General features: G+C 45.3%; 1 protein-coding gene across 4 annotated transcripts in view; it reads left to right on the top strand.

Annotated features, from left to right (window-relative positions):
* TMEM108 (transmembrane protein 108) overlaps positions 1–12,995 on the top strand; it is a 311,167-nt gene extending 298,172 nt beyond the window's left edge. For 3 of the 4 annotated variants that reach the window (XM_058179629.1, XM_058179630.1, XM_058179632.1), the window contains 2 exons: positions 7,646–7,800; positions 10,725–12,995. In XM_058179629.1, coding sequence (XP_058035612.1) covers positions 7,646–7,800; positions 10,725–10,847 — 278 coding nt within the window. In that variant the 3' untranslated portion in view covers positions 10,848–12,995. The remainder of the gene's footprint in view (positions 1–7,645; positions 7,801–10,724) is intronic. The other variant, XM_058179631.1, reaches the window with a different exon arrangement.
* Positions 12,996–13,305: the final 310 nt, after the last annotated feature.

The following is a 13,305-nucleotide window of genomic DNA, read 5'->3' as shown; positions in this document are numbered from 1 at the left end:
TGCCCAGGCAAACGGAGCAACTAGACCCCTCCCCCTCCCCCACAGCATGTGAGCCTGAGGGAGGTTTATTACCAACAGCTGCCGACTGGAGTGACTCTCGCTTCAGAAGAATTGATAGGCGGCGGCATCAGAAGGAAGGGAGGGGCAGGCTTGGATAAGTGCTGAGTCATGGAGCCACACCCCATGGCCTATATAAAGGATCTGCTTTCTGGCAGTCTCTGAGTCAGGCAAAGTCAAACATATCTTGCTGAAGTCACTTTCTGGTCTCCTGCCTGCCTTGAGGACTTTGCTAGGACTTTGGCAGAGCTGCAGAGGCACGCCTGATTCGGAATTCCCTGACCCGGCCGTCAGCGGAGGAGTGGGACACGACATCTTGCCTGACTCCTACACATCTACACCACAAGATGGATCAGCAACAGCTGGCGCTGATTGTGCAGCAGCTACAAGCAGATAACCAGCAAGTTGCCCAGCTGACTGCTCAACTGGCTGCTGGGAATGCCCCAGCAGTCCAACCTCCCCCTCCTCCTCCTCCTCAGCGCCACAGCCCGGTACCGGTGCCGGAGAAGTTCTCAGGAAGGATGATGTTCCTGGCCTTCATGGCCCAGTGCCAGACCTACATGGCAATGCGGCCGGGGGACTTTCCAGATGACCGGGCCAGGGTGGCCTTCGTGATGAACCTGTTGTCTGGCCAGGCTGCGCAGTGGGCCACGCCTTTGGTGCTCAGGGACAGCCCCTTGCTGGTGGACTACCAGGGGTTCTGGGGGCAACTGCGTCTAATGTATGAAGACCCAGTGTGGGCCCAGACGGCCGCCTGGTGCCTAGGAGAGATCCAACAAGGGCCCCACCCCCTCCGGGAGTACATCGCGGAATTCCGGTTGCTGTGCCACGATTCGGACTGGAACAACACGGCACTAGTGGACGCATTCAAGAGGGGCCTTTCGGAAGAGCTCCAGGACGAGCTGGCTCGGGTGGAGGCGCCGCAGACCCTCGTTGACCTGGTGCCCCTCTGCCTGCGCCTCAACACCCATCTCCAGCAACGCCCGTCCCATCGCCGCCACAACCGTCAAAGACCGTCGCCCTCCCTCGGCCCGTGCCGACCCCATCCCATGCCGCCCCACGCTTCGTGGCCGCTGCCGAGGAGCCCATGAATTTAGGAGCGGCCAGGCCTCGCCTGACGGCCCAGGAGCGGAGCCGGAGGCGCCAAGGGGGGCTGTGCTTGTACTGTGGGGAGCCCGGCCATTTCGCCGCCGCATGCCCCAGGAAGTGCGGCGGAGCACGTACGCCCGTCCCCGAATCCCGGCCTGGCCAGTCAGGAAACGGGGCAGGCCCAGCCGGTACCTGATTTTGGACACCTAGGTGTGGGTGGGTGACCGGCCGGAGGGGATCCCGGCGCACGCGCTGGTGGATTCGGGGGCCATCACGAACTTTATGGACCGGGCCTTCATGGACCATTTTGGTGTCCCCTTGGTTCCGGTAGACCCTCCAATGAGCGTCAAGACCATCGAGGGGAGGGAGCTGGTGGCCGGACCCATTAACTTCGCCACGCAGCCCTTGCGCCTCGCCATCGGGGACCACGAGGAGGCGATTTGCTTCTACGTGATGGCGGACCTCCACTTCCCGGTGATCCTCGGACTGGCCTGGCTGCGAACTCACGACCCTCAGGTGGCCTGGTCGCGGAACGCCATCTTGTTCCCCAGCCTGCAGTGTGTCGACCACATCCGCCACACCTGCGCCGGCCAGGACGTCTTTACCCCGGCCGTCGCCATGCCCCCTGAGCTGCAGGACTTCGCTGACGTCTTCAGCGAAAAGGAGGCGGACCGCTTACCCCTGCACCGGCCCTACGACTGCCCCGTGGACCTGCAACCTGGCGCCCCGCTGCCAACGGGACGCCTGTATTCCATGTCCGAGCCCGAGTTGTCCCGCCCTCAGGGACTTTCTGGACAAAAATCTGGCCCGAGGGTTCATCCGGCCTTCCAAGTCCCCTCTGTCGGCCCCGGTCCTCTTCATGAAAAAGAAGACGGGGGATTTACGCCTGTGTTGCGACTACCGCCGGCTGAACGCCATCATGGTGCGGAATCGCTACCCCTTGCCGCTCATCCCGGAGCTAATGGACCGGCTGCGGGAGGCCTCCATCTTTACCAAGCTCGACCTCCGGGGGGCCTACAACCTGGTGCGGATGCGTGAAGGGGATGAGTGGAAGACGGCGTTCGGCACCCGGTATGGACACTACGAGTACACGGTCATGCCGTTCGGGCTGACCAACGCCCCCGCCGTCTTCCAACATTTTATGAACGATGTGTTCCGGGACATGTTGGATCGGTTCGTGGTGATCTACCTGGTGACATCCTGGTCTACTCCCGGTCCAGGGAAAGTCACCTCCAGCACCTCCGCCTGGTCCTGCAGCGCCTGCGGGAGCACCAGCTCTACGCCAAGCTGGAGAAGTGCTTTTTCCTCCGGCCGTCCATCGAGTTCCTCGGGCACATCCTCTCACCCGAGGGGATCGCCATGGACCCGCGCAAGGTGGAGGCCCTGAGCAGTTGGGAAGCCCCGCGTCGGGTGAAGGATGTCCAGCGGCTGCTGGGCTTCGCCAGTTACTATCGGACCTTCATCCCGGGCTTCGCCACGCTGACGGCTCCGCTCACCCAGCTCCTCCAGAAGAAGGTCCTGCCCGTGGGGTCCCCGCAGGAGGAAGCCTTCACGGCTCTCAAGAAGGCTTTCGTCACGGAGCCCATCCTGCGACATCCTGACCTGCACCAGCCTTTCGTGGTGTAGACGGACGCTTCCAACATCGCCCTCGGAGCGGTGCTGCTACAGGCTCCGGCGGATGGCGTACTACTCGCGGAAGCTCAACCCTTCCGAGCGCAACTATACCATCTGGGAAAAGGAGTTGCTGGCTATCAAGGCCGCGTTCGAGGCATGGCGGCACCACCTGGAGGGTGCCCGGCATCAGGTGGAGGTCCGAACGGACCATCGGAACCTCGAACATCTCACCACGGCTCGGAAGTTGAACCAGCGGCAGATCCGGTGGTCGCTGTTCTTTGCCCAGTTCAACTTCCCCGTCACCTATATCCCCAGTGGCCACAACCGGAGGGTGGACGCCCTGTCCCGTAAGCCGGAGTACCTGAGCGCCCAAGACCCTCTTCCTCCACGGACAGTACTGCTGGCGGAAGCCTTGGCCGCTGCCCGGGAACCAGTGGACTTACAGGCCCGGGTACAAGAGGCGCAGTGCCAAGACGCCTGGTCTCAGCAGCGGCGAGCGGAGGCGGGCCCCACGTCTTTCTGGACATTGGAAGACGACGTACTTAAGTTCCGGGGGCGGTTGTATGTGCCCACGGGACCGCTCCGTTCCCTCGTCCTGGCCCAGTGTCACGACAACCCTGCCGCGGGCCATTTTGGGTTTTTCAAGACTCTCAACCTGGTGACGCGGACCTTCTGGTGGCCCCGGGTGCGGCATGATGTCCATGTCTATGTGACGTCCTGCGTGCCATGCCGGCAAGCCAAGGCCGCCACGGGGGCCCCTCCCGGTCTCCTCCAGCCCTTGCCGACTCCTGACAGACCCTGGGGGACGATTTCCATGGACTTCCTGACGGACCTGCCGCCGTCCTCGGGGTTCACCACGGTGCTGGTGGTGGTGGACATGCTCACCAAGATGGCACACTTCATCCCGTGCCGCTCTGATGATCACGTGGATCAGCTGGGGCGGCGGGGGCAGGGATTTTTGCTACCAGTTCTCTGAACCACCTGCCGCCATGTCTACTGGATTGGGTGATCCGGTCCGAACCGGGAACATTTCATCCCTGATACTGGGGATTTAGGACTTGAAGATCTACATTTCTGAAGACATGAAGACCAACAACCCTGAAGACCAATATTTAGACTGAACAGCACAATAATATTACAGCAAATCAATTAAGTTGCCTCCCTCAAGAAAAAAGCCAATTTCTGGAAAATGCAGCTAAGGAGAACTGCTGAAAAGGAGAGACAATTTAATATTTCCCTCTGCTCATTTTCTACTCAAAATTCACTTGGAGGAGGAAAGTTGATCTGAAACCTGAGATGAAGGGGAAAGGCTTAAATACTATTCTCCACTGATCTGTTTACTCATGCTTGTAACATCAAGTGGTTGATTTTCATTTTAAAACATGAGAGCCTATTTAATATGGTGGTTAAGGCATCAGTTGAAGCTGGAGACTGTGATTTCTAATCCTTTCTTAGGAACAAAGCCAGCTGAGTGACCTTAGGCTAATTATTCTCTCTCAGTCCTAGGAAGACAGCAATGGCAAATCAGTTCTGAAATCTAAAAACTGAAAGACAAGTTGCCAGGAGTCAAATACTGACTCGGAGGCACAAATAGAGATGGATAACTGCTTTATTTATTTTACCTCAAAAATATATCCTTATAAATAGTATGTAGGGAAACTGGTGCTCTGCAGTTACAAGACCCACGATCCTTCATATGGCAACTGATAAAAAAATCTGGAGGGCTCCATGTTATTTATACTATTATATATGCATTGTAAAAGTCTACCCCATTGAGTTGAATCAGAACTTATTTGTAGGAATTTATGAATAGTTGCAGCCACAATGTCACTTCTAGTGACAGGTGTATCTCTTCTATAGACTTGTTCTTGAATCCCACAGACAGCCTGAAATAAGAACAGGTAGTCTTCAATTTACAACTAGTCATTAAATGATCTGTTATGCAATGATTTTTAAAATGCTATCTACCACCCATCTTTAAAGTTACAACTGCCACAAGCATTCCTGATCACACTATTGCATTTTGGGAGCTTGGCAACTGGCTTGCATTTATGTATCCTTCTATGGTTATGTGACTTCAATTTGTGGCTTTTTTGCTGTTTTCCAGCACAAACAGTCATTGGATGTTCTCAATTCACTTTACAACCATGTGATTTGTTTATTGGCCATCTGATTTGCTTTACAACAGTAGTGACTTGCTTTATTATTTTTACAAATAACTCAAGGTAGCAAACATACTCAATTCTTCCTTTTTTTTCCCTGTCAGGTGCGTTGAACTGAGAGAGAATGACTGGCCCAAGTCACCCAGCTGGGTTTCATAACCAAGGTAGAATTAGAACTCAGAGTCTCCTGGTTTATAGCATAGTGCCTTAACCACTACACCAAACGGGCTCCCAATTTAATCTCCTAAATTAACTTGGAGTTTCATAATAGAATTCTAATACCAGAAATAAATCAAATATACTACCACCACCTTCCTAGGCATTTGTAAAATCAGAACATCTTTAATGGGAAAAAGAAAGGGTTGACTTACATACATATCTAAAATCCACACAGGAAAGAAATACAACTGAAAATGCAACCCAGATTTTACTAATAAGATCTGTAGCTTCCAAGTTCTAGGGTAGTTTCTAATTCTATGCAGGATTATTGATTTAGCTGTTGATTCATGGAATGAATTACAGGTAGTCCTTAAGTTATGAATGTAAAGGAGCCTGCCCATTCCATTTGTAACCTGAGGACTCGTAGGATTGCTCACCAGAACAATTAGACACAAGAACAGTTTTTCCCCCGAACGCCATTACTCTGCTAAACAAATAATTATCTCAACACTGTCAAACTATTTACTAAATCTGCACTACTATTAATCTTCTCATCATTCCCATCAACCACCTCCTTCCACTTATGACTGTAACTTCGTTGCTTGTATCCTTACGATTTATACTGATATTGTTTCCTGATTGCTTATTTGTAGCCTATGACTATCATTAAATGTTGTATCATTAAAGTTGTACCCTATGACTATCTTTAAGTGTTGTAAGTGTTGTACTTGATGAAGGTATCTTTTCTTTTATGTACACTGAGAGCCTATGCACCAAGACAGATTCCTTGTGTATCCAATCACACTTGGCCAATAAACTATTCTATTCTATTCTATTCTATTCTATTCTATTCTATTCTATTCTATTCTATTCTATTCTATTCTATTCTATTCTATTCTATTCTATTGAGCTTACATTGGTTCAATGTACCATATTTTCAGATTATAAGACACTTTGGATTATAAGACACACCTAGCTTTTGGGGAGGAAAACAAGGGGTAAAAATCTGCCTCTGCCTCTTCCTCCCAGCAGCAAATAGCATACAGCCTGGTCAGCTTCAGCACAGCCTGATTTAGCACGAGCAACTGATTGGTGGTTGGATTGGCCTCCTGGAATACCACCGATCAGCTGTTCCACGCTGCAGGATTCGCTGCCACCCATCAATGCCATCCCTGCCCATTGCCACTACCACCTATCGCTGCCACTGCGCGCCCCATTTTTTGGCTTCCAGTGTCCTATTTTCAGCCCGTCCCAGGCAGTGAGGATCGCTGCTGCCATCTTTCCCCACCACCTGGAACGGGCTGAAAATGGGATGTGTGGAGGCCAAATATGGGGCACATGGAGGCAGTAAAAGGTGGTGGCGGCAATGGGCAGCGATAGGTGGAGGCAGATCCAATCACAATCAGCTACTCGTGCTAAATCAGGATGTTCTGAAGCTGACCAGGCAGTTTGCTGTTTCCTGTAAGGAGGCAAATTGCTGGGAGGCAGAGGCCGAAGGGTGCGGGCTGATGGGTGGGGAGGGCTTCAGCAACATTCACTATATAAGATGCACAAACATTTCCACCCACATTTTTGAGGTGGGGGGAAAGTGCGTCTTATAATCCGAAAAATATAGTATATATTGCTAAAACACTGTTAGTCTATTTATAACCTTTAATCAACCAAATAATGCATCAAAGCACAAAAATTTCTGAATCAAGGTACCTCAAATCTGCTAATTTAAAAAAAGTATGCAAAATCTGGACCCTATTACTCCTGTGCAATTGAAATTTCAAGAATCTTCACATATGATCATGAATTCCAACTACATTTTCAGAAACCTGTAGGTTGCAAAGCACAAGGGAGCACTGAAGGGATATGTCCCTGCTTTCTTTCCCAACTCTCTCTGACTCCTGTGCTCACTGGCTGGCGACTGGCTGATTTCGAACTGAGGGCAAAATTTGAAATATCTTTGCAATGGACAGTGAGAGAAAGACAAGGAAATATGTTTGCTCATGTGACTGGGCTGGCTCTTGGTGAGGGGTGGGACACAGCAGCTATCTCCTTGGAGGTAGGGGGCCCTTAAGAGATATTTTCGGATGGGATGGGGACAGGGTGTAGTTTTCCTCATGATCCCAGCTCATTTCCTCCTTCCTCCTCCTCCTGCAGAAGAGGAGGAGGCTGCTTAACTGGGACTCTGCTGAGGGTTATGAGAAAAAAGGAAACAGCATCAGCTGTTAACATATGGATAGAAGGAGCTGATATAATATACATGCTATTATAATATGAATTCATTTTAAATATTCTCTTTTTATGTAAGAAAATAACTCTGAAAGGATGACCCAATAGGTTATGGGTTGTCTAGTTTTATAATAAAACCTTACTAAATCAGTAAATAATTACTTGATACAAGGTAAAATGGAAGCCTCCAGAGGTAATGCATCTCATTATCAAGTTGCTGTAGTGTGTATCATGTTATTAGAGATGAGGTTGGAAATAATGATAAAAGTAGAAGACTATATGTTTCATGCCAACAATCAGTCCACTTGATTCGCAACAGAAACCCAACATGTTTGTATTTACAGCTGTGTTATTAACTGTGTGCTGCATGCGACGAAAAAAGAAGACATCAAATCCAGAAAACAACCTGAGTTATTGGAACAATGCAATCACCATGGACTACTTCAACAGGCATGCGGTAGAATTGCCAAGAGAAATACAACCCTTTGAAACATCTGAGGTAAGATTAGAACCCTGATGGCAAAGCAATGTTGGGGAGGTTCAGATTAATGTACCATATTTTTTGGCGTATAAGATGCTCTAGAGTATAAAATATACATTAGATTTTGGGAAGAAAGCAAGAAAAAGAATCTGCCTCTTCCTACCAGCATCCATTGGTATTCATCTGGCTAGCGTCCTTGCAGCAAACACCCTGGTCAGCTTCAGCACGTTATTGCAGCCTGATTCGGCACAAGCAACTGATTGGCTGTTGGATCAGCCTCCCGGAATACCGCCAATCAGCTGTTCCAAGCTGCAGGGATCACCACAGACCATCGGCGCCTCCGCATGCCCTGTTTTTGGCCTCCATGCGTTGCATTTTCAGCTGTTCCAGACGGCGGCGATCAGCGGCAATGTGCTGTGGCGATCCCTGGAATGGGTCTAAAATGGAGCATGTGGAGGCTGAAAATATGACACGTGGAGACTGAAAGTGGCCAAAGGATGGGGGCTGGCAGGGCTTCGGCAACATTCAGTGTATAAGATGCAGACATTTCCACCCACTTTCAGGGTGTGTGTGTGTCTTATACTCTGAAAAATATGGTATGTGCCACTTTCTTCTTGTGGTGATGGGAACCAGGAAAAACGTTTATTTTCACACAGTTCTTTAAAGACAAAAGAATCATATTGGCTCATCATTCCTGAACTAATTTCTTTTCATATGCTTTTCTCCTCCTCCTAGATTCAGTTACTCTTTATCAATAGTTTTTATTATATGACTCCAAAACATATCCTTTCCCCTGCTTTTAAGCCCCATTGCTTTCTTATCCCCACTTGCTCGACTTATCCCTCTTTGTCCACCTGCTTTCTGCATCGTACCACAACTTAACCTGTTCTTTCTTGTTTCATTTTTTTATTACAGTTCTTTATTTTGCATCTGCCTTACATTCAGCTTCTGTTTCTCAGTTCATCATCTGTTCTTTTGGGTTCAGCCAGCCTCATCTTACGCTTGTTTTTATGCAGTCCATTAATTACAGGATCATTTGATGTTTCCATGATTGACACTTAGGGTAAAATGCTCCCAGTTTTGGACTGGATCGCCCGATCTGGTAGTGATGGCAGCGGGTAGTTCGGAGAACAGGTAGCAAAAATCCCTGTCTCCCTCCATGCCCAGCTGAGCCGTGCAATCAGGTTTTTTTTCTTTACTTTTAAAAACATTTTTTCTTCAGCGAAAAAATGCTTTTAAAAGGGAAAAAACCTCTGATGATCGCATGGCTCAGCTGGGTGCTAGGAAAAAAGCGGGGAGGGGGGAAAGAGTCCATTTTTCCTGCTGGGAGGAAAAACAGACTCTCCCCCCATTTTTTTGGTTTGGCTAGCAGGCTTCCCAGAAGTGTGAAGGGAGGAAAAATGGACTCCCTCCCATTTTTGGTTTGGCTAGCAGGCTTCAGGTAGGCTGGGAGGAAAAACGGGGTGTGTGGAGGTTAGTTTTTGAGAGAGAGAAAAAAGAAGGAAGGAAGGAGTACAAACCTGGCACTAGACACAGCTTCACAGGATAATCCAGGGCTGGAAGGGACTTGGAGGTCAAGTCCAACCCTGCTCCAGCAGAACATTGTTAGTGAGTTTCTGTCTTTTGATCCCCCAGTCACAAGGTTACATAGCCACGTCCACCGAGTCACATGACCCCCACCACCAAGCCATGCCAACCAAGCCACGCCCACAAAACTGGTAGCAAAAAAAATTTAGATTTCACCGTGGTAACACTTATCATTAAGAGCATAAGCAATTTTATCATGATTACACAGGTATAGCATTTTTCTTCCAAAACACTCGGTAGAGGGGAAGTTAAAAAAGAAAGAAAATGGAAAAGTGTGGGAGTGATACAAATGAGAGATAAGTGCATTAATGAATGAAACAGGAAGCAACAGTCTGATCTGAAAGCACTTCTTGTTTCAGTATCACAATATTTGCAACTGGATCTTTCATTTTCCAACTGAGCTTGATTGTTGGTAAACATTCTGCTGAATGTTTTTCCCTTAGTGGCTAGAAAATTCAGGAAGATTCCATGACGTTTTAACAGAGAGCATATCTGGCAGTTAGTTTCCATCATGATAGTAATATTATGGAAAAGTTGCATCTCAGTTTATCAATGGTACAAAGAAACTACCTATTTTCTAAAGACCTGGAAGTGGCAATACTATACTATAGCTAGCATTGATGGTATGTAAAATTTTGGCTTTTGCCAATGCTAGAAAAGATAAAGAGAAGCTTGTCATAGATTTAAATAAACAGGTAGCCATGGTTTTAAACTAGTATGTAGCTATAGCTATGTTTACTGAATATTTTTTAACATTTGCATATAGCTGCATGATTCTGTGTTGTTAGTTTCTGCTAGCATGTTAAAATCAAATGTTACTCCTATTTTTCCAATACTGTATTTGCTTGTGAAGATATGATGTGTAATTTCGACAAGTAATATAGTGAAAGTTAATAAAAGTAGAACCTTGCATGAAGTGATTTGCATTTGTTTGATCTTCCAAATGGTGAGAGATTAAAAGTCTTAGCTGGTATCTCTTATCTTTGTTTATTTTTTTAAACTGAATCATGAGATTTTAGACACAACTGACAGCGCACCATTTTACATGTTGAAACTTTCAAGCCTTTCAAAGCAATGGAGCCCTTCAGTCGTACATGAATTACAGTTATTTGGTTAAATCCAAGGTACAGTTACATCCCAAACTACTTGGTTATGAAGAAGTTCTATTTGGAGGGCATTAGTTTAGAATCAGCTAATCTACATACAAATCTTAATTATATAGTACTTTATATAAAGCAATGTTATAATACATTTGCATGGCAGGAATGGATATAACACATTCCATTTTATGAAAGTTAACATGTGATGAAACATTTAAGTATCTTCTTTCTCTCCCTCTCCTCAATATTTTCTAGGACCACCTTTCTGAACCCCGGTCTCCAGCTAATGGGGATTACAGGGACACCGGCATGGTTCTCGTGAATCCTTTCTGTCAAGAGACGCTCTTTGTAGGACATGAACAAGTGTCTGAAATATGAACCTTGCTCCAGTTCTTTGTTTTATCTTTACAATCTCCAAATTATGACTATAAATATATATGTATATTATAAATATAATCTTTGTGTAGCCATGAAATATAAGAAACATTTTCAGCTCCCCTCCTCTTTTTTTATGTGTGATTAAAAAAGTTTACAGACAAACTTCAGCTTTATAAAATAAAGGGTATTTGTAAGCAAAAAACAAAACAAAACAAACCTCTGTATTATTTAGATTGGGTTTTTCCCCCCACTCTACATTTAAATTTCTGGATTTAGGCAAACTATCAGTCTGGGCACATCTATGTTTATTCTCTATACCGCTCTCTACAAGTGTGGTTAGTGAAAATACCTGTTTCTATTGAGTTTGGCCAGCACAGATAAAAAAAGGTTTTTCAGTAAATAAGATACAAAAACTTTGAGGTGACAAAAATGCAGAGATAGAATTCATATAATGATCACAAACTAAATTATAAAGAAATTTTGTTTTTCGGTGAACAAGAATAACAAATATTTAGAATGTATGTGTTGGTAGATTTGCGCATTATACATTTACTGTACAGATACATAGAACTGAGCCTGAGATATTATAGGTGCATTAGATGCACCTATTGCTGTTTCCAAGGTTTCTCTGAATATTCCAAGATGATATACAAAGTAGATTTCAGTATAAGATCAGCTTCTTTTTGCTGTATAATGTAACTGATAAATGTTCATAAGAGCAAGTGATTTAATAATTGGCTCTTCAAACCTCTTACTTCAGGAGGGCTTTCTGATAAAATTCCTGATGTTGCTACAACTTCCAGCACTTGTCACCTTTGGCATTATGGTTGGTTGCAAGAGGTTTAGACTAACTTACTCATTTTTATCCAAGAACCTGGTTTAGGCAGTATTAAAGATATTGATGGTGTTAAAGATATTGTCACAATATGTAAGCTATTACAAGTAAAGTAATGCTGCCTTTTGCAACTGACCAATGGACATTTTGTCCATATCAATGGTGTTTGGTGCTTCAGATATTTTGGGATTGCATTCAAGGCAATCTTTGTATTCTTTTGTCACCATCATTCTACTTTTTTCACAAGTCTTTGTATTTTGTGATTTTTCTAAGTTCTTTTCCTTCTATTCTGCTGTCTGCCAAATCCACTATTCAGGGTTAAATCTAGGGTATTATGTGGCAAGTGAATTCTAAAGTCTCTTTGAATTCTAAAGTCACTTGAGCTTCTTCATTTTCTATGACTTTTTCTATTTTATGGCCCCACTATTTCTTCTTTGAAGGTAACTAGTACTTCTTGCAGATCTCCCAATGTATTATTATTGCTGCTTTGTCTTCGTTTGTAGTCAGTCTCTACAGCCTTCTTGCAGTAGCTAACGAAACAATCCTGTTTCTTCAGCTTCTTTGCAAATGTGGCACTTGCTGTCTCTTCTTGTCTTCTCAATTCTGGTTTTGTATGCATTTGTTCTTAAGGTTTGGTCTTGTGCATCCAAAATTAGCTCCTCTGTCTGCCAGGTATTTTTATTATCTATTTTGCCTTTTTTTTAATGTACTGGCCATGTAATACTTTGTCTTTCCATATCTCTTTGCTTCCTTCATTTGGTCTTTCTTGTGGAGCACTCTGTTCTTTCCAATACTCAGTAAGCCTTGCTGGCATACTAGCTTCAGTGAATCCTCTTTGGTGTCCCTTAAGATATTTTTCCAATGCCGTTTTCTTCTTCAACCATCTAATGTACTTGAAACATTCCAGGCCCACTTATTTTCCTTGGTAAATAAAGTCTGTCAATATTGCTGTGAGGAGAAAAAATCACTGTCATTAATATTCTGGTCTTCCTATCCAGATCTGCTTGAGTCCAGTCCATTATTCCAGCTGTGTATCCAATGATTGTAGTTGCACAAGTGTTGATTGCCTTGATGGTATTTCCTTAGCTAAGTTTGGAATTTTAGATTCTCCTCACTCTCTTGATGTATTAACTTCTGGTTTTGCCTTGACTTCAGTGTGCTTGAGTTTATTGGCTTGAAGGATGCCCAGATATTTGTAGTATTCATCTTCATCCAGACTCTTGATGTTGTTTCCATAGGAATCTTGAGTCCTTCTCTTTTCACTATTTTTTTTAATTTCTTTTTGTCACAACAGTATACACAAACATTGTCATAAATAAAACAACATATCTTGAAGAAAATATATATATATATATATATATATATATATATATATATATATATATATATATATATATATATATATATATATATTTGTTTTCTGAGGTTTTCACGGGTGTTTGTATGTAGGTCTTTGGTTGTTTGGGTTTTCTCCCGTGTAAAATTGGAAGTGTCTTGGCGACGTTTCGACGAAGTCTCATTCGTCATCTTCAGGCTTCAGCTTCGTGCTTCTGGGAGCAATGTGTGATCGCAGCTGTTTCTTCCTTTTAACTGCTAGTGGGGGTTTGAACTGATTGGGTGGGG

This window comes from Ahaetulla prasina, chromosome 4, assembly GCF_028640845.1.
Source record: "Ahaetulla prasina isolate Xishuangbanna chromosome 4, ASM2864084v1, whole genome shotgun sequence".
Lineage (NCBI taxonomy): Eukaryota > Metazoa > Chordata > Lepidosauria > Squamata > Colubridae > Ahaetulla > Ahaetulla prasina.
The sequence above is the reverse complement of the archived record's forward strand: the minus strand, read 5'-3'. Positions and strand labels throughout refer to the sequence as shown.